Raw genomic sequence first — 21,510 nt, 5'->3', positions numbered from 1 at the left:
GTTTGTTTTTCTGGGAGATTCACAGAACATCCTTCCTATTTGGACATCTTGGGCAGTTCCCCTGGAAGGTAGGATACACCATCACCTTGTGACCTCAGCTGCAGAACCTGGAACTTCTGTCCTTCCACTGGTCTCTCCCCCTCGCGGCCACTTTCTGCGGGCTCCCCAGCTCCTCCTACAGGGCACATCTGAGCAGCCCCCTCCACGTTCCTCTCCCACCAACATCCTGGGGTACCATGGTGGGATTCACCATTTCGGCCAAGAGGCCTTTCTGGACTAGTGGTGAGGCGGCGCTTTGAAAAGCAAGTGCCTTAGAGAATACAAACTCATAAAAAAAAAAAAAAATTTAAAAAAAATTCACTAAAGAAAATGTATAGAAAAAAAAAAAAAAAGAAAAAGAAAAGCAAGTGCCAGTGTCCTGGGGAGCAGCATTAAGACCTCAGTCAAAAGCAATCCTCCACAGCAACTTCTTTGGTATTCGGGCAAAAATTAAAGCCTAAGCCTAAGTCTGATTTTTTTTTTTTTTTAATTAAAGACAGGGTCTCGCTATGTAGTACAGCCTGACCTTGGACTCGCTATGTAGCCCAGGCTGGCCTCAAACTCTCAGCGATCTTCCTGCCTCAGCTTCTGCAGTACTGTGATTACAGGTGTGCGCCCACAACGCCTGGCTGACTCTGATTTTTGTTTGACAGGCAACTACTATGGGAGCTAGTTTGCCTCGGAGTAGTCCCACATCCATTACCTAAATTCTGAGAGAGAGAAGTTTGCGAAGCCAAAGGGACTACACCGAAGGCGCAGTCGCTGGGGTCCCCACCACACGCCTCACGGAGGGCACGGGGAACACCGGTGTCCGCTCAAGGCTGCTGCAATTCCCACCTCGACCGGGACCCGCCCGCCGCCGCATACGTCCGCTCCACCTGCGTGCGGCCACCCGCGGGTGCGGGCACTGCGTGGGATTGTGGGAAAGCGAGTCTTTTGCACCCGTGAGGGACCGGGCGGAACTGACGCGCCGTGAGGGCCGGTTGCAGTGTCTCCGCCGGCAACTTTCTAGTCGGAAGCTGTGGCCGGCGAGGGCGGGTTAGGGGACGGACCGGAAGTGCCCGAGTACGGCGGCTGAGAGGTCAGTTTGAGCCGCGGGTCACCAGGGTCCGGAACCGTGAGGTCGCAGGCGGCTGAGTCGGGCCAAGCCGGGCTGGGGCCGCCCTCCCGGGCTTGATTCCTTTTGTGCGCTCCGGCGTTGACATCGCCCCGCGCTGCCGGCTTGGGTTCCTGGTGAAACGGAGGCTTAGGGCGGGCGCGTGGCCTGCTGGGATTTGAACTCGACTCTGTGCTAGAGGCTGAGCGGGTTTGAAGTTGTGTCTTTAAAGAGACCCGCACGCAGATCGGGGTGGTGTCACGCGAGGTCGCGCGGCAGCCTGTCCTCCTGTGACTCTGTGACCCTTGTGTTCCAGCTGTGAGCCCGGCCGCTGCCTCCTACCACCATGTTTCTGGCGCGCCTGACTTCGCTGTTCTCAAGGGCCGTCCCTTGGACAGGTAGGGAGCACGTGGGGCACGGGGGGCGGGTAAGGGCCTGGGTCAGGAATGTCTCATGGGTGCTCCAGAGCCTAGCCACAGACAAAGGGGCCAGCAAGCTGTGAACAGGTTCACCAGCGGTGGATGTGCGGCTGGAGCCTAGGTGGTGGCACACCTTCTGTCCACCGTGGATTCACCACAGTGCCTACTACATTCTCTCCTGCAGGACGCAGTCGGCCGTGGCCTGTCTCCGCAGCGCTGGGCAGCCTTGCCTGCCAGCGCCCACACAGTTTGCAGCCTGCAGGCCCGAGCAGGGCGGCCTCCCTTCCTGGCAAGGGGGCCCAGCTGAAGCTTGAGGAGTTGCTGGTCCCCAGGAAGATGGCCATCAGTCCCCTGGAGAGCTGGCTGACTGCCCGCTACTTTTTGTCTAAATTAGATATTGGGGCCCCAGCAACTGTGACTCCTGGCCAATTTTACGAGTGTCCACCTAGCCCAGTGGAGGAGGGGATCAAGCCGGTGGACAAAGGAGTCTGGGATACACCGCAGATGCAGTGCAAAAATGTACTGAAGATCCGCCGGAGAAAGATGAACCACCACAAGTACCGTAAGCTAGTCAAGAGAACTCGGTTCCTACGGCGCAAGGTCCGGGAAGGACGCTTGAAACGGAAGCAGGTGAGTGGCCCCTCTGTGCCTGAGTGGACAAAGTGGCTGGGAGTGTGTGGATTGGCCAAAAGTCGATTGATGTCACTCTTTCCATCCTCACAGATAAAGTTTGAGAGAGACTTGAAGCGCATTTGGCTGAAGGCAGGCCTGAAGGAGGCCCCCTCAGGCTGGCAGACCCCCAAGATCTATGTGAAGGACAAATGAGCCTGGAGTCCTATTTCTGCACCCAAATGCTGCTGGTGACCCATTGTAATAAACGTTGGGAAGACTCAGTGTCCTGGGCTGGCCTGGAGCCTCATCTGCCTAATGTGAGCTCTCTTGAGGTAGCAGCTGCTGCCAGCCTATATGTTGTGAGAGCTCAGGGACCAAGGAGTGGCTGTGTGGCTGCCCCCGCCCAGTGGGCCCTTGCTCTCTATGCTGACATTGCTGGCCTGTGGAGGTGACAGTCTTGCTGGGTGAATGTCAGTAGCTGAGAACAGCCTCCAGGTGGGGAGCACATGTGGTAGACTGATAGACTGGATAGGTGGGAGTGACTAGGTTATATTTTATGAATGAGGATTCAAGAAAGGGCTTAGGTCTCCTGGAGATGGCAGTTAGCACCATGCAGGCTCCAGATTCTGAGCCATCCTTCCTGGCTGAAATGGTCCAGCTCTTGGGCAGGGCACTGATATGGCTCCCAGATGCCTACTGTTGGGTCCTCAGCCTCTGTCCCTTCTTCACTGAGGGTGGGGGCTGGTCAGAAATGGGATGGGTTGGGAAGGTTCAGGGCTGGGGCCAGCTGAGGAGCGAATGCCATTTCCCAGGTGAAGAGCCCAGGGTCTTTTCTCAAGACAGCAGCCCCATGATTCTGGATTCCACTACATTAAGAGAAACATACCACTTCTACCAACTAGGGACCTGGAGGCCCTTGGGTTCCTGTGTCAAAGCATGGGGAAGCAGAGCTGCAGATACTAAGAGTGTGGCGGTGTGGACTTTTCTCTGTCTTGCTCCATGTCCCTGACCTTATGTCTGAGTTATGCAACAGGAACACAGACTTAAAGATCTTGGGTCTCCGTGTCCTGTGTTCCCTACCCATTAGGACTGATCTACCTCTCAGCAGAACTGTGGGGGCTTCTTATTTTGTTTTTGTGGTGCTGGTGGTCAAACCAAGTGCCTTGTATCCACTAGGTAAGACTCCCCCAGAGTCTCTACCAGAGCCACATCCCCAGCCAGGGCTTCATGTTTTGTGTCACAGAAACTTATCTAAGGCCTGGGTTTAAATCCCTGCAGATCAGGATGGTGAGGAATTTGAGCCCAGTTCCCTGAAATTCCCAAGATAGAACAGACACTGCATCTATAACCCCACACTGCTGCAAAGCCAAGGGGCCAGCCCCAACACCAGGTTTCCAAAAGGAAGGTGGTGCCTGTCCACTGGCTGGGGGAGGGCTGTGTGCCCTGGGTGGTGAGGGCTCTGGAGGCTGCTGTGGTATCATGTACCTATGCTGTTGGCCACCAGGGGGCAGTAGTCAAAGCTCCTGGCAGACTCTAGACTATACTGGAACCAGAACAGCTATCTGGAAACTGTCCAAGAGCACCCCTTCAGAGTCCCAGGTACCTTCCTGCATTTGAAATTCCCCAGGAGACTAGATAAGGTTCTGGGTCCAAGGCTTCAGTAGTGGAATCTTCTTAGTTGAAGGAGCCCACCCCCCTACCACACCAGCCATTGCCTGCTGTCCATGTCCATAGCTGCCAAGCATCTGCTCCTGGTATTTCCTTCCAGTCCAGCCACGGAACTGACCTGCTGGTCAAGGTAGAAATGGGGCATCCATCAGTGCTCCTTGAAGCCCAGACTCCAGAGCCACTTCCTCTACTCACGAGGGGCTGGCTGGAGGTGGTGCCCAGAGTCCTTCAGTGGGCTCAGGCTAGCCCTGGCCCATGGTTCCCCTAGAGCAGTGGTTCCTAACTGGCCCTGGGAGACATCTGGAGATGTTTCTGAAAAGTAGAGGCCTGAAAGCTGCTGAGTCCCTGTAAGACAGGATCCCTCACAGAGTCAGCTCAAATGTCAGATCTCTGTTCCACGTCATGCCCAGTGGGGCCCACCCAGCCCCATCAGCCTCCACCCTGCCTCTTGAAAGGGTCTGGGGTGCAGAGCTTGCCTGCCTGCGGGCCTAGAGGCCTTTGTACCACAGCCACAGCCCTGCTGGCAATTTGGGGTTTTATTTTTATCTCTGCAGTTCCTCCCAGCCCACCAGGGCTGTTGCCGCTTACATGTGGGGCCTCTCCCTGACCCAGCCTTGTGGGATGTCTAGCCTTTCATGATTCTGGGTGAGGGGCCTCTCCTGGCAGTGGCCAGGATGGTGAGGGCAGTCTTGGGCCCATGCCAGCCTCCCCTATGGAGCCATCTGAATCCAGCCCCTCAGCAGCACAGGGCCATATCTTGGTGTTCTCAGCCTTGGTAGGGCACTGCCAGCTCAGGCACCAAGTGGTAGGGGACCTAAGGCTGCAGAGCAAGGACTATAGTATTGCCAACATGTGCCACTCCCTGACTGGTGTGGAGCCAAAGCAGGAGGAGGATGCCAATTCCCCTGGACAGCCATGGCCTGCCAAACGCCCCAGAAAGACACTGGAGCTGCTGTGAGTAGAGGAGGAGAATATCTCTGGTCTGGGCCTGGCACTGGAGGTATTTGTCCACCTGAGCTAGGGGCCTCTGCCATGGCAGAATTGGGTATCCCAGTGCAGGAGCCCATGATATCCAGTGTGGGGACTTTGAGCTGGGTCCTTTCAGGGCTGGAATAGGGGCAGACCCTCACTGCTATCCTAGGCCTGGCCCCAGCTTCCCATGGTGCCAGCCAGGTGAGGACCCACCAGACTGCTTGTAGATGAGGAGCCTGGGGGCTGAGGCTGCTCTCTGAGGAGGGCTCTGGTGCCCATAGCAGTGGACACCTTCCCTTCAGGTCACCCTCCTTACCAGCCCTCCCTATGCCATCAGGCTGTCCAGTACTGCCCCAGGTCCCTTTGCTTATCAGCAGAGTTCCCTTTCCTAGGGCCCTTGTCTCTCCTGATGTCTTCCTTCTTTCTCAGGCACACCCAGTGGCAGTGTGAGGCCAGGTCTAAGGGTAGGAGTTCTGTGTAGGAGGGATTCCCTCTGGCTTGGTGCTGAGTTCCACTATCCTTTCACATCGGATCTGTGCCTAACTCTGGTTTATAGGGGAGGTACCTCAGATACAGAGATTGGCTGGCTGAGATTTGTTTCACCCAAAACTTGATTGGAAAAAATTTTTAATAAAAGTTATTCCTGGCAGCCATGTGGGCTGGGAGGAGAATCAGAAGCCAAGCTGCGCCCTCCTGTGAGCCAGCCAGTGAGCGGTGAGGGGAGTGGAAGCAAGAAGGACACCGCCACCAGCAGCCAGCTGATGTGGAGGGACACTCTGAGGTGAGAGCAACTGAAGGACAAGGCCAAGTTCATCATCGTATTGTTTGACTCTGCAGGCCTAGAGCAGGTGGGTCTGAGCACCTATTTAGAGGATAACAATATAGCAGCTAAGGGGAATTTCCTTCTGTTTTGTTTTTGAAATCCAATATATTATTCTATTTTGTTTTGCTCCATTTTATTTTTTCCCTTTAAAATTAAAAAAAGTTATTCCTGTACATGCCTAAATGATTTAATACTTTTGTTTGTTTGTTTGTTTGTTGAGACAGAATCTTTCTGTATAGACCAGGCTGGACTTAAACTCACTATGTAACACAGGCTAACTTTGAACTCACTGGACTCTTCTTGCCTCAGCCTCCTATGTGCTGAAATTACAGGTGTGCACCACCACACCCAGGTAATAATTTAATGCTTAAAAAGTTTAAGGAAAAAAATACTAGCCAGATGTGGTGACTCATGCCTATAATCCCAGTACTCTGGAAGCTGAGGCAGGAGGATGATTGTGAGCTCAAGGCCAGCCTGAACTGCACAGTGAGACCCTGTCTCAAAAAGACAAAAAAAGAAAAAAAGTCTAGGTGTGGTGGTACAATCCTATAATCCCAACACTTGGAGGCTAAGTCAAGAGGATCACTGCAAATTGGAGGCCAACCTGGGTTACCCAGTGAGTTTAAAACCTGCCTGGAATACGTAGTGAGAACCTGTCTTAAGAGAAACATCTCCTCCTCCCCTCCTGGTGAGCAGCTGAGAGCATGGCAGGCTCCAGCAGCCCAGGACAGGAGCCACCAGAGTTTGCTGGGACCTGGAACACCAGGAAAGCAAATAAACACTGCCTCCCCCTCCCCTGCCCAGTGGCTGTGAGTGTGGATCCACGGGTATTTACTGGGACCCGTACCACTCTGGGACCTGGAGTGCTGGGAAACCAAGCAACACCTCCCCCACTGCCTGTTTTGTTTTGTTGAACTTCAGTATACATGAAAAGTATGGACAGCTGTTTTGAAGAGAACGAGAGACTCTAGGACAGCCATTTAGCGACTTCCCTATTGTCTGGTTTTGAAGACCTAAAACGCCTTCCACATCCTGTTTGGATCAGTTTTATACTATGGTGTTTTGTATGAATTCTCTGTATGCGAAGACATGGACAACTGTTTGGAAGAAAACAAGAGACAATATGATAGGACAGTGAAGATCTGAGGTTGTCTAGCTTTGAAATTTATATCTCTTACATTGCTTTTTTTTTTTAATCAGTACCAGGGATCAAACTCACAACCATGGGCTTGCAAAGCAGGCACTTATGCCGCTGAGCTAAATCCCCAGACCCTTACATTGCTTTCTTGTGTCCTGTTCTGTTCTGTTTTGTTGTGTTAAATTTTACCCTCTTTAAAAAAAAAAACAAAAAACAAAAAAACGGAAAAACAGCTCTGGGCTCCAGCCCACAGAATCTTTTCGGGGACAACTTCAGCTCTTTTCACTGACCCTTTTGGTATTTGACATATTTTTAGGTTGGAAGCCCTCAAATTATTTTTGAACCAAGTGACAGCAAAAAAATTACACTTTTTACATTAACTACTAATACAACAGAAACAAAATACCAGCTAGGGATATAGCTCAGCCTGCCTACCAGCATTAGGTTATGAGTTCAATTTCTAGTACCAAAAAAATAAAAAAAAAAATACAAAATTCCATAAAACAGCCCCCTCCTGAGAGCAACCAACTCAGGTATTTCCCATTCTAGTCCATTCATTTAAAAACATTAATTTGACTGCATAATTTGTGGTAATTCGTGCTGGAAAAAAATAAAAACTATTCATAATCCATCAGGCTGCTAGGGATTTAGCTCAGCAGTTCAAGCATTTTCCTGGTAAGGATAAAGTCATGAGTTCAATCCCCAGTACCAAAAAAAAAAAAAAAAAATTTGCCTAATGATCCATCAGGCTGAGTTCAGTCTGAGGGTCACATTACTGCAGGCTTGTACATTACTGCAGCCTGCTTCTTCAGACCTGGTCTGTTTACTTTGGGACTTTGCTCTTTATTTCCTCTGGGGGTAGCTACTTTCATTGTTTGCTTATTCTTGAGACTGTGAGCCCCAAATCAGCAGCTAGCAGTATCCAAGACTTAAAAATGGTCTACATCCTTTCCAAGCATGGTTCATACCTGTAATACCAGCAGTCTGGGATGGTTTGCGATGTTTCAAAGTTAAACTTTGGAAAGATTGGTGTGGGGCCGCATGCCTGTAATTCCAGCACTTGGTAAGGAGGATCAAAAGTATAAGCTGGGGGGGCTGGGGATTTAGCTCAGTGGCATAACCTCCTGCCTTGCAAGCAGGCAATGGTGAGTTCAATCCCCAGGACCGATTAAAAAAACAAAACAAAACAAAAAGGTGGGCTGGGGGTTTAGCTCAGAACCATAAATATCTTCCTGACAAGCGTCAGGTTGTGAGTTCCATCCCCAATATCAAAAAGAAATCATATAACAACTGTTGGAAAAAAAAAATCGTATAACAAAGCTGTTGAAAAAAAAAAAGGTATCGGTATCTTTTTTTTTTTTAAGTGGGATGTAACTCAGTAGCAGAAGTCCTGGATTCCTAGTACCACAAAAATAAGTAAGAAACTGGGGATTTAGCTCAGTGGCATAAGCATCTGCTTGGCAAGCAGCATGAGGTCATGAGTTCAATCTCCGGTACCAAAAGATAAATAAATAGATACGAAATGAATAAATAGGGGCTGGGGATTTAGCTCAGCAGCATAAGCACCTGCCTGACTTTTTTTTTTTTTTTTTTGTCTTTTTCCTTTTTATCGGTACCAGGGACCCAGGACTCTTGAGATGCAGGTGATTTCAGGTCGGGTAGCTAACTAGCCAATAGAAATATGAGACCCAGTCCAATCTAAATCTGAGAGAAACAACTAGTGTTTCAGTGTCAAGTTTGCTGCAGTCCCAGCCACTTCCTGTCCCCATTGGGAAGTGCACAGGAGCCCCCTGCACCTTCACACCAGACAGTGAGCTCACCAAGGCTCTAGGCCCTCTGGGGCTCAGGAGCCACCTAAACATGCTTCACTGGCTAAAGACGGGTCTCCACAGGCACCAAAGAGGAGAAAGTCCTGCAGTGTTGGAGGGTATCCTCTTTGGCTGTTTGGCTGAGACACTGTATTTTCGGGTTCTGTGACTGAAACACATTTTCTAAGCATGTTGATATAACTTCCACTCAATTAGAAACAAAAAATAATAGACATGATTATGAAGTCTCTTAATTTTTTTTTTGAGACAGGGTCATGCTATGTAGTTCAGGCTGACCTTGAACTCATGACCTGGAACTCCTGTCTCAACTTCAGGGATACTGCATTATAGCATGTACCTCCATGCTTGGGAGTTTCTATAACTTTCGTGGAACTCCATTTTGAGTGGCTTAAACATCAACACGCATTGGAATGGACTGAAGGGCAAAAAAAACAAAACAAAACAAAACAAAACATCAACACACAAGCCTACAGTTTTTTTTTTTTTTTTATACTTTTTTTGTCTTTTTCCTTTTTATCGGTTCCGGGATCGAACTCATGACTGCCTGCTTGCAAGGCAGGCGCTTTTGCCGCTGAGCTAAATCCCCAACCCAAGCCTATAGTTTTAAAGTAAGATGTGAAAGAAAAAGGAAATTGACTTTAAATAATTCCTTAGGAATAGTTACCCTTAAAAAAAAAAATCAAGGGCTGGGGCTAAGGCTCAGCAGCACAGCGCCTGCCTGGTAAGCTCTAGGTTGTAAATCTAATTCTTGGTACCAAAAAAATCATCCTGTAACTGTATTTCAATTCATTTAAATGGTGGGGGTAGATATGGAGATATTTGTAGTAGAAAAGTTCAGGTATATTTTTTCTCAATAGGGGTCTGTTACTGAATCATTAAAATGTCACAAACTGGTTTTATAATCTGGAATCTTGTTTCCATGGGTCGGTCTCCCTCCACCCCCCATTGCTAGGGATTGAACCGGGGCCTTCACATTAAGCTATATCCCTACCAGTTTCAATATTTTACTTGATTTTGTGGTACTAGTACCCTGGAGCCTTTTGTCATATTTGACTTTCCTAGGAATCCTGGAAATTAATCACGTGAGTCAAAGCTATAAGCAAAGTCTTACTGGAAGCATCACCACGTTTCAGGGTAAAGCTTCGTGGTGAGGGCTGAGAAGCTGAGACCTCCAGGAAGCTACTGGCAGCTGAGCAGCTGGGTGCTGGCCCTTAGGACCAGCCATGCTGTGCACAGATTGGAAGTCATGCACACAGACCTTACTCCATGGTTAGAGGCATTGTGACATCTATATACAGTGTATTGGGGACAAGTCTAGGGCTTCACATATGCAAAACACACACTGCACACCTGGGCACACACCCAGCTTTGTGAATGGTGGAAGAAAATCAGTGGTTCCTAGTTGCTGATTTTTTTTTGTCTTTTTCTTTTTTATCGGTATGGGGGATCGAACTCGAGCACACACTTGCCACTTGCAAGGCAGGTGCTTATGCCACTGAGCTCAATCCCCAGCCCCAGTGTTTTATTTTTTTGAAACAGGGTCTGGCTGTGTAGTTCAGGCTGGCCTTGAGTTCACTATGTAGCCCAGGCTGGCCTCAAACTCCCAGTAATCCTTCTGCCTCAGCCTCCCAAATACTGGGATTATAGGCATGTGCCACCACAACCAGCCCTGGTTCCTGATTTTAAAATTGATAGGTTGGGCTGGGGACAGAGCTCAGTGTTAGAGCACTTGGTCCTGGGTTCATCCCTAGCACTTAAAGAAAATAAAATGGATGAATCAGTAAAAAGACTATTCCTTTCATAACAGACGAGGGCAAACTGTAGAGGGCAGCCAGGAGCCTGAGCTCCTGACTAGAGCAGACCTGTGGCATCAGCCACTGCACAGACAGCTCCACTTGGACTCTGGGTTGGGAGTCTGGATCTGACTGACAGTACAAACGTCAGTCAGGCTATCGTGGTATTGTCAGAATAAAAGGCATGGCTGGTCCATGAAATAATGTTTCTGTATTTGGGCACTGGGATGAGAGAGGTTCTCCATTTAGTTCAGGCTGGCCTTGAATTCCTGTCGATCCTCCTGTCTCAACCTCCCTCTTGCTGGGATTATAGGTGTGACCTACCATGCCTGGATGTTTCTGTGTTCTTAGATTTTCCATCTATGTTTTTAATCTCAAGGTCACAGTGTGTTGGTTCTCTCTTGGCTCTGTCTCACCAGGCCACCAGCTTGTGGCTCTCCCTCAGGAGAAGGGAAGAGACAATAGCTCCCTGGGACCCAGGAGCCTTTGCCCATAAAATCTGCAGAGCGCACTGCTCAAGGAGAAGGGATAGCAATATGGAAGACCACAGGACCCAGAGAAAGTGCCAATCCACAGGCATGTGGCCACCTCCCAGACATGGTTAGGGTCACCATGAGCCAGGCCCAGGGCTGGTGATGTGGCCAGCAGCAGGGCCCTGGCTCTACCTGTGCAGGACTCTGCTTCCATCTGTAGCACCATGAAACCTAGAAAAACAGTGCAAGGGCAGGACATCAGACTGTTGATGGGTCCAGCCTCAGCCTGATGGACAGGATGGGGCCATGCAGTTCCTCATGAGACCCAGAGGGAGCCTGGGCCACAGTTGCCTGCCATACCAGCCCACTGCCTGCAGCCAGTCCCACTGGGAAACCCAGGGCTTTGGAAATCCACTGGTCACCTCCATGAGGCCTGTGACCCTGTTGCCAGCTCTTGCTCCTGTCTGTGCAGTGCCCAGTGCATTCATGGAACAAATCACACCCTCATCTTGCCCTTGTCCTGGTCAGACTGGATGTCTGCTCAGGGTCTTAGCAGGCTGATGCCCACCTGTCCTGAGGGCCACCGAGTCCTCAGCTGGAGATAAGGTCCTGTGTCTCCTGTGCTGTCTGCAGAGCTCTGGCTCTCGGTGCCTGGGGGTCTCTTGAGCTCTGGGAGCTGCCCTTTCCCATCTGCTCTGTTGCAATTTGTCACCAGGACAGGGACATCTAAACTTCATCAGGTCAGGGAGCCTAACAGATTCGGGAGGGTAAGGGGCTACTTTGTCCCTGCTCATGGGGAGGGGTTTGGGCCAGTGTAGACAGCCAGGAGATGAGGACAGACTTGGGTTCTGCTTGTCAGCAAGGCCATGCCAGGGGCCCTTTTCCCCAAGTCCACATGAACCCTGACAGCTTTAATCATGTGTGTTCTCCTGTGCTCTCAGACCAACCCTCTGGCTGGACCTAGCTCCAGGCCTCTTTCTGGGGAGCCCGGAGCTTACTGATCCCTCTGCCCAGTGGGCAGTCTTGAAAGGTCCTGCCTGGTCACCCTTGTAGGCTGTACCAGCAGTCCACCCAGGGGAGCCCCCTGCCTGGTTTTATTTCTCTCCCACACACTCTCTCAAGTACCGGAGATTGAACCTGGAACCTTCATACTGAGCAATGTCCTCAGCCAGTTTTATTTTATTTTCAGACATAGTAAACTAAATTGCTACATTGCATAGGCTGGTCTTTTGTTTTGTTTTTTGTTTTGGTACCGGGGATTGAACTAACAACCTTGCACTTGCTAGGCAGGTGTTTATGATGCCACTGAGCCAAATCCCCAACCCCTGGTCTTGTTTTTTTTTTTTTTTTGTTTTTTTTTTTTGTCTTTTTGAGACTGGATCTCTTTATGCAGTTTAGGCTGGCCTTGAGCTCACTTTGTAGCCTACGCTGGTTTTGAACTCGCAATTATCTTCCTTCCTCAGCCTCCCCAGTGCTGGGATTACAGGCTTGAGCCACCATGCCCAGCTCAGTCTTGAAGTTTTGATCATCCTGCTTCAGCTTCCCTGAGTGCTAAGATGACAGGCTTGCTCCACTGCACCTGGCTCATTTTGTTCTCTTGACAGTAGTTGCCTCAGTATACAAAATGATCTTTATTATTATTATTATTATTATTTTTTTTTTTTACAAAATGATCTTAAAAGATCGTCATGTAGCTGGGCACAGTGGGACATATCTGTTATCTCAACACTTAAGGAGTCTAAGACAGGAGGATGGTAAGTTTGAGGTCAGCCTGGACTTAGCAAGACTCTGTCTCAAAATTAAATAGAGGGGCTGGGAATTTAGTTCAGCGGTGTAAGTGCCTGTCTGGCAAGGGCGAGATCACGCATTCAATCCCCAATACTAGAAAAAGAAGAAAAAAATAGAGAACAGATTAGATAGATAAGGCTGGATAGTTGTCCAGTGGTAGAACACTTGCCTAGCACGTGTGAGGTCCTGGGTTTATCACCAGCACTGCACAGAAACAAAACCAAAACCAAGTAGAAAGCAGGCAGGTCTACCACAGCACAGCCAGCAGCAGATGGGCAGTGTACCTAGTACTGAATAACTGGCACAGGTAGGCACTCAGTAAGTGCTTGCTGTATGAGCTTCATTGTTTTCTGATACTGGGGGTTGAACCCAGGGTCTTCTCACTGAGTGATATCCCTACTCTGTGTGTATATATATAGGAAATAAGGTCTCACTATGCAGCACAGGCTGGCCTTGAACTCATGCATGGTGATCCTTCTGCCTCAGCCCCGAGTGCTGGGATTACAGGTGTGTGCCACCACATCCAGCTTCTTTTTAGGTTTTGAGACAGGGTCTTACCTAGGCTGAAGGCAAATTTACAGGCATGTGCCATCATGCCCAGCTTTTATTTATTTTTTTAATTAATTAATTAATTTATTTATTTATCGGTACCGGGGATCGAACTCACGACTGCCTGCTTGCAAGGCAGGCATTTATGCCGCTGAGCTAAATCCCCAGCCCCCCAGCTTTTATTTTTAAAAGCTATTTTCTGTTGCCTTTTTCCCACATATGTATTTATCGTGCAGTGCTGGGGATTGATCCCAGGGCCTTGTGCATGTGCAACCCCTGAACCATGCAGCTCTAGGTGAGTCGTTAAGAATAAAGCAGAGTGTGAGCCTTTGCCCACCTGTGCAGATCTAGGTCTGAACGGCTTTGGGACCATTGGAGGCAGAAGGAGAGACAGAGTGAGAAACAGTGTGTGTGTGTGTGTGTGTGTGTGTGTGTGTGTGTGTACGTGCGCGCAGCTGTCTGGTTGTGTCTCTGTTCCTGTGGTTTTTCTTCTTGATGAGCCCAGCTTCCTGGAATGTCGAATCACCAGGAATGGGCGCCAACACTGGTTTCTCATTGTTTGAGCCCCTGTCTGCCACACCCCCAGGGGGGAAGAGGAGGTCGAGGTTCTGGTCTGGCTGAGGCTTGGCCAGTAGTGTGGTTTTGTCCCAGGTTGTCCTCTTCCAGGAGTGATGATGCTGGAAGCCAAGCGGCATGGTCACAGTCCAAAGTGGAGCAGGCAGAGCCAGGCCCTTGGCTGTGGGAGGGGCAGGTGGCCTGGTTGGCAGCCCTGGCCAACCACCCGCTGGGCTTCTCCTCTCCTGTCTGTTTCCTGCTGCCTGCCTGGCCTCCACTGGCCAAAAGCCCAGAGGACAGGGCGGTGGGGACTAGGAGGTATCCAAGAGGTCGGGATTATCCCAGATGTCTGCATCTGGCTAGGTTTTGTTTTGTTTTGTTTTGTTTTGAGACAAGGTCTATGTAGGCCAGGCTGGCCTCAGACACGTGGTGCTCCTCCTACCTCAGCCTGTGGAGTGCTGGGATTAGAGGCATGTGCCACCACACCCGGCTCTGGTTTGTGACTTGCCCCTGGGCTGTGGGGTCTACAGCTTGAAGCCCATTCAGCAGAGGCGAAGGACACTGAGGGACACCCGGAGTGAGCAGAGGTTGGGGCCAGCACTCCAGCTCCTGCTAGCTCAGGCCCTCTCTGTCCTATCTAGAGTTGGTCCCTCTCCCTAGCCTTGGCTGTCTCTGCCTCCATTTTCCTGAAGACACTCAGAGAACATAAGAGGGGCTGCATGGACAGTCACAGGGCAGGGGAGGATGGAGAAAGAGAGCAGAGGTTCTCTGGAGGAGGGGCTGCCCACTAATGGAAACCAGTTAGAAAAACAGGAGGAGTGGCCAGGCCAGGCCAGGCCAGGCGGTCTTGAGGATGGCCGGGCGGGGCCTGTTTTTCCAGAATGAAGGTCCAGGAGGAGTTGTCGGGAGCCAAGCTCAGGCCGATTCCAGTTTGGGAAGGGGCTCATCCAGGCCTGGGTCCATTGTTCTTCTTTGTCTTTGTGGCTAGTCTTCCTATGCAGCAGTGGGTGGAGGTGGGAGACTTACCTAACCTAGGACCTGGGGATGAGGGTCAGATTCAAGGGTGCAACCCCTGGCCCCAAGGATTGAGTGGTGGTTTTTGTGGCCATTTGGATTTTTCCTTTTTCTCTTTGTCTTGAGGTTTGCCTAACAACCAGGAGTGGGTTTGATGCACAGTGCTTGGTCTGTTATTTTGCGTTTGTTTATGTGACTTTGTAAGTTTTCCCAGAGCTTTTAAATTTGTGCCTTCGGTTGGAAGACAGGCTTCCCTCTCTGCCTCCACAGGGCCTCCCAGGAGCATGATACCCCAGGTCTGGTTTCAGGGATACAAAAATGGACCCTGGCAGGCAAGTAGCCTAACCACCCACCATTCCAGCCTCACTTTGGGGTCTCTGCTGCTCCGAGTCCCAGAGATGACAGAGGTGCCCATCACCTGTCCCAAGGGAGCCCACCGGGCTCCCAGAGGAAGGTGTGCAAGGTCTCTCCAAGGGAGGACAAACGGAAGGAGCCTGACAGGGTGGAAATAGGATGAGCAGGAGGAAGTTTCCAGACTCCTGGGAGTTTTAAAGGCATCAGGGTGCCTTTAAGAGGGGACAACCTCCCCACCCCAGCTCTGGCATGCCAAAATGGGGGCATGGCCCCTCACCCTGGAACTCTAGCAGGACAGGAAGGGTCCAGGAGGGCACTGACACCCACATGGCCCCAGGGTCCTCATCCTCAGATGTCCTCTTGCCCCTCCCTGGGCTGGGGCCCTCCCCACAAGGACTGACCCAAGTGGCTGTGGCCGAGCTGTGGCTGAGGGGCTGGCCAGGGCCTCTGCTCCTCCTCCCCACCAGCCAGCCCAGGACGGGGAGGCCAAGGAGTGGGCGGGCCAGACCCGGCCCAGGACTCCGTGATGTCATAGCGGTGCCGGAGGGGGAGGGGGTCGGCTGTTTTTCTGGAGAGTTAGAGCCAGAGTGAGACAAAGCAAGGGGTGAGCGGCAGGCGCCATGGAGCTGTGGTCTCAGGTCCTGCTGTGGGAACTTGTGCTTCTACAGAGTGAGTAGGGCAGCACAGCAAGTGTGGAAGGGAGGGCAGCAAGGGGGTGGTGGGCGCGCTGGTGCTCTGGACCGAGTTCCTGGAGGGGGTTGCCCCTCATCAGGGTTGGGGGCTCAGAGGGAGCCTTCATTAGGAGGGTGTGAGACCTTCAGGTGGACCCCACAGAGCTGCCCTCGGGAATGCTGCAGCCAGGAATGCCAGGGCAGGGAGGCTGTGGCAGCCACAGCACGATGTCCTACCTCTGGCAAGCACTCTCAGACCCAGGCAGGCCAGGTGGGGTTGGGGGTGGGGGTGAGGCTCCAGGTCTGCAACTTCCCTCAGATGTGGGGAGTGGAGTGGGCCTGAGAACTTTGGGCCCCTCTGGGACCCTCACCCCCAGCTGGCCTGCTGAACCCGCACATTCCTCTCCAGACTCCGGGCACTCAGCCATCTGTCTGCACAGGAACTTTGGGCCTGCGCAGGGCCGATGGGGGCTTACTCCCATGTCCACTCCCTGGGTCCCACGCCCTTCCCTTGCAAGGGTGCCAACAGTATCTTCCAACTGTGGAAAGTCTGAGGACCCTGGAGACTCCGTCTGTCACCCTCTGCAGGTGCAGAAGCTCCCTCCAAACCAGGATGTGCACAACCCTGGGGCCTGCTGCAGGGTCAGGCTGAGGTGCCCTGAGTGGACTTTGTGTCCACTTGAGATGTGGCCCCTATTGACAACATACACACATTACCTGCAAGGAAGGAATGCAGTCCCAGCCCACCACTCACCCTGGGACGCTAGCTTCTGCATTCCAACAGCACAGGCACTGGCCCAAGCCAAGTGTAGTGACACGGGGCTGGGCTGTAGGATCCCCATCTGCCTGACTTCTCTAGTGTCACTCCTAGGACCGTGGGAAGGGCTTAGGCAGCTGAGTGGCTGACCTTGTCACTGGGATCGCTGTATGCAAAGACCCTTCTCCAGGCTCTCTCTCCTCTTCTTGCAGGCTCCACTGTCCTGCTGTCCTCAGGTAAGTGACCAGCGTTCCCCAACTGGGAGTCAGTCCACCCCTCATGGTCCCTTGGTGCCCCTCCCTGACTTCCTCTTCCCCACCAGGGTCCTGGAGGCCCGCGACCAGTGACAGCTCGGTGGTGTCTGAGTCCTCAGTGACCTGGGAGGCCGGCAGCCAGGCAGTACTGCGATGCCAGAGTCCGCGCATGGTGTGGACGCAGGACCGGCTGCACGACCGGCAGCGCGTAGTCCACTGGGACCTGGGTGGTGGACCTGGTCCCGCGCGCCGGCTTGTGGACATGTACTCAACTGGTGAGCCACGTGTGTATGAGCCACAGGATCGCGACCGCTTGCTGCTGTCGCCCTCCGCCTTCCAAGATGGCAACTTCTCCCTGCTCATCCGAGGTACGGGAGGTGGCCAGGGGGCCCTAGGATGGCCAGCACCAGGGGAATCGGGGCTCACGCCAAGTTCTCTCTGCGGGCAGCTGTGAAGGATAGCGACGCGGGGCTGTACACCTGTAACCTGCACCATCACTACTGCCATCTGTATGAGAGCCTGGCCGTGCGCCTGGAGGTCACCGACGACCGTGAGTGCGCTGGACACTGACCCCACCCTGCTGACCCTGTCCCCGCTGACTCCATGAGCTGACCCCATGAGTTGACCCGACCGCCTGTTTCCCCTGCAGCCCAGGCCAGCCACGCATACTGGGATGGCGAGAAAGAGGTGCTGACCGTGGTGCGCGGCACGTCTGCGCTGCTGACCTGCGTGAACCGCGCACTCTTGTGGACAGAGAGGCACTTGGAGGAAGCACAGCAGGTTGTGCACTGGGACCGCCAGCCACCTGGAGTCCCGCACGACCGCGCCGATCGCCTGCTGGACCTGTATGCTTCCGGCGAGCGCCGTGCATATGCGCCTCCCTTCCTGCGCGACCGCGTGGCCGTCGGAGCCGACGCCTTCGCGCGCGGGGACTTCTCGCTGCGCATTGACCCGCTGGAGCTGGCCGATGAGGGCACCTACTCCTGCCACCTGCACCACCACTACTGTGGCCTGCACGAACGCCGGGTCTTCCACCTGCGCGTGGCCGAGCCTGCTGCGACTCTGCCGCCTCCGCGCCCCTCGGCAGGCCCGGCCCCAGGTGCGTGTCCTCCCCACGGGGCCCGGGGCAAGGGATGCGCGCGTTCCTGACGTTGTCCCTGCCTGCAGACCCCACGCTGGCACGAGGGCGCAGTGTCATTAATGTCATCGTCCCGGAGGGCCGGGCGCATTTCTTCCAGCAGCTGGGCTACGTGCTGGCCACGCTGCTGCTCTTCATCCTGCTGCTCATCACGGTGGTCCTGGCCACTCGTCAGCGCCGCTGTGGAGGTGAGCCGGGGCGCCAGGCGCATGGGGTCAGGGGCGGGGAAGCGAGCACTGGGCGCCCCCGACAAGCTCTCCTCCCGCAGGCTATGACTACACTTACCAGAAGTCAGCCAAGGTCAAAGGGTGAGTGTCCCGCCGTGCCCCGCCCCGCCGGGCTAGGCCCAGCCCCTCTCGACCCCTAACCTGTGGCTTCCTTCAGGAAGGACGTGAACCTGGAGGAGTTTGCAGTGGCCACAGGGGATCAGACTCCCTACAGGAGCGAGGATATCCAGCTAGGTAGGGGAGCTGGGACGCCCAGGCATAGACAGGACAGGCCTGGGCTAGGGGCTCCTCTGGGGGGGCAGGCTCATGTTGCTCTCCCTGTACCAGATTACAAAAATAACATCCTGAAGGAGAAGGTTGAGCTGGCTCACAGCCCCCTACCTGCCAAGAACATCGACCTGGACAAAGGTGAGTGCTGCCTACCCTCAGCTGGCACGGGTGCGGCTGTACCCCAGGGAGCCCCCTCCCTGGAATGAGGCCCCAGCCAGCCCCATGGGTAGGAGACCATTGCCACCTCTGCCCCAGAGTCCCGGGGAAGCCTGGTGAGCCTCTGCTGTTTTCCACTGCATGGAAGGGCAGAGTGGACCCCAGCTAGTCCTTTGATTTTCAGAATTCAGGAAGGAGTACTGCAAATAAAAGGGTGCTGGGCTCCTGGCTGGGCCAGCAGCTCTGCCCCCAGAACTATGGATGTCCCGAACCTCACGTGGCTCACCAACTTCCTCCCAGCGGCTGGTCCCGCTTTCTTGAAGTTGGCCCAAGGGTGGCTGGCACAAAGTGGCTAGGACACCGTCTTTGTTCTCAAGAAGCTGCTGTGTGCTTCTGGGGACTGTGCTGCAGCATGGCTACCACCCTTCAGCCGCCCTTGGCAACTGGTGGCCCCACCCCCCACAATATACCCCAGGTCCCACTGATGCCCTTTAAGCCATTGAACCCTCCTGGCCCCTGTCTGTTGGGAAGGAAGACACCCCTGGGGACGTGGAGTAGCCTCAGGGCTGGTTCCTCACTCCTCTCTGGGGAGCCCCCAGTGACCTTTCCAGACTGCACCAGGCACCCACAAGTTACTCAGAGGCCTGCCCAGTTGCCCTCTATCCTGTATAGAAACTGAAGACCACAGGGACTCCACTGCTTTGGACTACGTGTTGCCATGCCCTTCCTGTGCTTCTGACCCTTTTCCAGCTGTTTTCCACAAGCTGCCTTGATGGTCACTGACCATGTGATCCCTGACATTCGTGCCCCTTCCTGGGCTGGAGTCTGGGGCAGGGGTCAAATTTGGCTTCTATTGTGGCTGAGAACTGGGTGAGGGATGACAATGGATCTGGGTGGCCTGTGCTGCCACTTTGACACCCCCTGTTGCTCCTGCTGGGGGAACTGCTGCATCACAATAAAGCCCAAGTCTGATTTTTAGACTTGACCCAGCTGTACCTCCATAATCCCCCTCTGTTCCCTGGGGGCAAAGCCTGGGCCTTGTACATTCCAAGTGGAGTGTGAAGCTCCATTGTCCTTGCTGCATTCTTTGGGAAGGTCTGGGTCCTCCCAGGAGCAGGAGTCATGCAGGGAGACACTGAGCCAATTCTCCAAGGACCCTTCTGGGGGAAGAGTTCCAGTTCTTCTGAATGAGGAAGAGGAGCAGATGAAGACAGGGTGGAGACACTTAGTCCAGTCATCCAAGGATCAGATCCCAAGACAGATAGAAGGAAGAGTAGAAGCAGGCATGAAGGCTTCACCAGGTTTGGGTCTGACCTGGATGGAGACTTGGGCAGGGCCTGGCTGATGGGGTTAGTGCTGCCTGTGCTGGATCCAGGATAGGCTAGGTCAGGAACTGGGTGCATGTTCTCTGCACCAATGAGGTAGTGAAGGGGGAAGCAGCTAAGAGTGGGCATAGAGCTGTTTCCCCACCCTGCCCCTCCAGTGCCTTTCTAGGGCAGCAGGGAGAGGAAAGGATGGCTGTCACCCTTGAGGACCTCAAGAAGCAGGAGCCAGGGTGGGCAGGAGAATGGCCTGGGACATGTGGTGTATATGAGGATACACTTCTGTCCTAACTCAGGGGCCTCTGGCTTCAGTAGTGGTCACACTGTCCCTGAACAGGGTCCCTACTGGCAGGGCCCCAGCTTGATCATGTCAACATCAATACTGTGACTGGCCTTGGGCCTCTGGTCACTGTCCCTCTAGGACAGTGACCAGAGGGGAGCCTGAGGACAGCAGGGTCCAGGTCCTGCACTAAGAATGTCACTATTTCTGGCCAACAGCCATTGGCATACATAGGCTAAGGGGTTTCCAAGGGGAGAGACCTGCCTCGCCTTCCTCGGTGACAAGCAGAGTCCCCAGGGCAGAACCTCAAAGGTTATGCTTCCTGCCTGGCCTTTGGGGAAACAGGGTGGAGGGAACAGGATCCAGCTTCAGGCTCAGGGAGAGTAAGTGCCCAGAGTGGCAGCCACGCTATGCTGTGCCCATCAAGTTGAGGGCCAGGGCAGGGTGCTTGGCCTCAATTGACATAGATGGCCTCTTGCCTGTACCCAGGGTCTTCTGTCCAACTTCTGGGTCCTTTAGGCTGTGACAGGGTTGCTTTTTGCCCTGGGCCAGCACCAGAGTTGGTCAGGACCAGGCAAGATGGCAGTGTCCCAGGCCACAAGGGGAATCCAGGCACCTTCTCTCATCTCCTGGGGAGTCTCTCCCCAACTCTGGACAGCATGGGGTGCCCTCTAGTGGCCTCAAGACTTCCTCCCAGGGTGGAGCGAAGCAGAGCCTCAGCCCAGCGAGGCAGCGTGTGGCTGGACTCTTCATCGCCAGAGGGGCCCTGACTGTTCAGTCCACGACGATAAAATATCACTTTGGCTTCAGCGGCCGGGGCAGCAGGACGCTCGAACACGCGGGTCCACACGAGCTCCCCACCCACCTAATCACCACACGCATTCGGTCGGCGCCTCCTGGAGCCTGCGTGGGACCTGCACTGGGGAGCATGAACGCGGGGCTGACGAGAGGCGGGGACACAGTATCCTTAGCTTCCTGTAGCGCGCCCCTCAGCCTGCCCAAAGAGCCCTGGTGGGCTCGGGGTGCTCGGGAGAAGGCGCAGGAGTCAGGCGGCTCAGCCACACTTAGGGCGCCGCGGCGCGTTTCCAGGATCTGCGGGCGCCAAGTGGCCCGGGTGCGGCCCCCGTCTAACAGCCGGGCCGCGCCCCGCAGATGAGGTGAGGGTTCTTAAGGATTCCCTCCTGCCTACCGGGGACGCGCCGTCTGCCCACCGACGTTAACACCAGGCGGGCGCTAGAGTTTCAGGGTTCTCTGGCCGGAGGGCGGGTCAGGAAAGAGAGCACCTGGCACCCGTGGAGAAGCCGCACCCCGCC

The 21,510-nt window shown here is 53.6% G+C and overlaps 2 protein-coding genes across 5 annotated transcripts; both read left to right on the top strand.

Moving 5' to 3' along the window:
* The first annotated feature begins 1,021 nt into the window (after positions 1–1,021).
* Positions 1,022–2,448, top strand: Aurkaip1 (aurora kinase A interacting protein 1). The gene is made up of 4 exons (XM_003461513.5): positions 1,022–1,120; positions 1,452–1,533; positions 1,739–2,184; positions 2,278–2,448. The coding sequence occupies exons 2-4, from the start codon at positions 1,482–1,484 to the stop codon at positions 2,377–2,379; spliced, it is 600 nt and encodes a 199-aa protein (XP_003461561.1). The 5' UTR covers positions 1,022–1,120; positions 1,452–1,481; the 3' UTR covers positions 2,380–2,448.
* Positions 2,317–21,345, top strand: Mxra8 (matrix remodeling associated 8). 4 transcript variants are annotated; one of them, XM_063235259.1, is made up of 12 exons: positions 2,317–2,483; positions 5,457–5,587; positions 15,039–15,100; positions 16,763–16,786; positions 16,873–17,172; positions 17,253–17,354; positions 17,454–17,903; positions 17,972–18,130; positions 18,211–18,250; positions 18,327–18,403; positions 18,497–18,577; positions 21,008–21,345. In XM_063235259.1, exons 1-12 carry the CDS (start codon positions 2,376–2,378, stop codon positions 21,064–21,066), a joined length of 1,593 nt encoding a protein of 530 aa, XP_063091329.1. In that variant the 5' UTR covers positions 2,317–2,375; the 3' UTR covers positions 21,067–21,345. The 4 variants fall into 4 exon arrangements, with proteins under 4 accessions (XP_063091329.1, XP_063091330.1, XP_013008638.1 ...); XM_063235260.1 differs by lacking the exon at positions 21,008–21,345 and adding an exon at positions 18,780–19,573; XM_013153184.3 differs by lacking the exons at positions 2,317–2,483; positions 5,457–5,587; positions 15,039–15,100 and adding an exon at positions 15,643–15,791 and having other exon boundaries at positions 21,008–21,336.
* Positions 21,346–21,510: the final 165 nt, after the last annotated feature.

This window comes from Cavia porcellus, unplaced genomic scaffold (genome assembly GCF_034190915.1).
Source record: "Cavia porcellus strain 051 isolate PalLab524CR breed Dunkin Hartley unplaced genomic scaffold, mCavPor4.1 scaffold_25, whole genome shotgun sequence".
Taxonomy (NCBI): Eukaryota; Metazoa; Chordata; class Mammalia; order Rodentia; family Caviidae; genus Cavia; species Cavia porcellus.
The sequence above is the reverse complement of the archived record's forward strand: the minus strand, read 5'-3'. Positions and strand labels throughout refer to the sequence as shown.

Coding starts and splice junctions, on each gene's coding strand:
- Mxra8 (XM_063235259.1), top strand. CDS start 2,376: ATGAGCCTGGAGTCCTATTTCTGCACCCAAATGCTGCTGGTGACCCAT. Junction 16,787..16,872: donor CACTGTCCTGCTGTCCTCAG/GTAAGTGACCAG, acceptor CTTCCCCACCAG/GGTCCTGGAGGCCCGCGACC. Junction 18,404..18,496: donor GAGCGAGGATATCCAGCTAG/GTAGGGGAGCTG, acceptor TCCCTGTACCAG/ATTACAAAAATAACATCCTG.
- Aurkaip1 (XM_003461513.5), top strand. CDS start 1,482: ATGTTTCTGGCGCGCCTGACTTCGCTGTTCTCAAGGGCCGTCCCTTGG. Junction 1,534..1,738: donor AAGGGCCGTCCCTTGGACAG/GTAGGGAGCACG, acceptor TCTCTCCTGCAG/GACGCAGTCGGCCGTGGCCT. Junction 2,185..2,277: donor GACGCTTGAAACGGAAGCAG/GTGAGTGGCCCC, acceptor CCATCCTCACAG/ATAAAGTTTGAGAGAGACTT.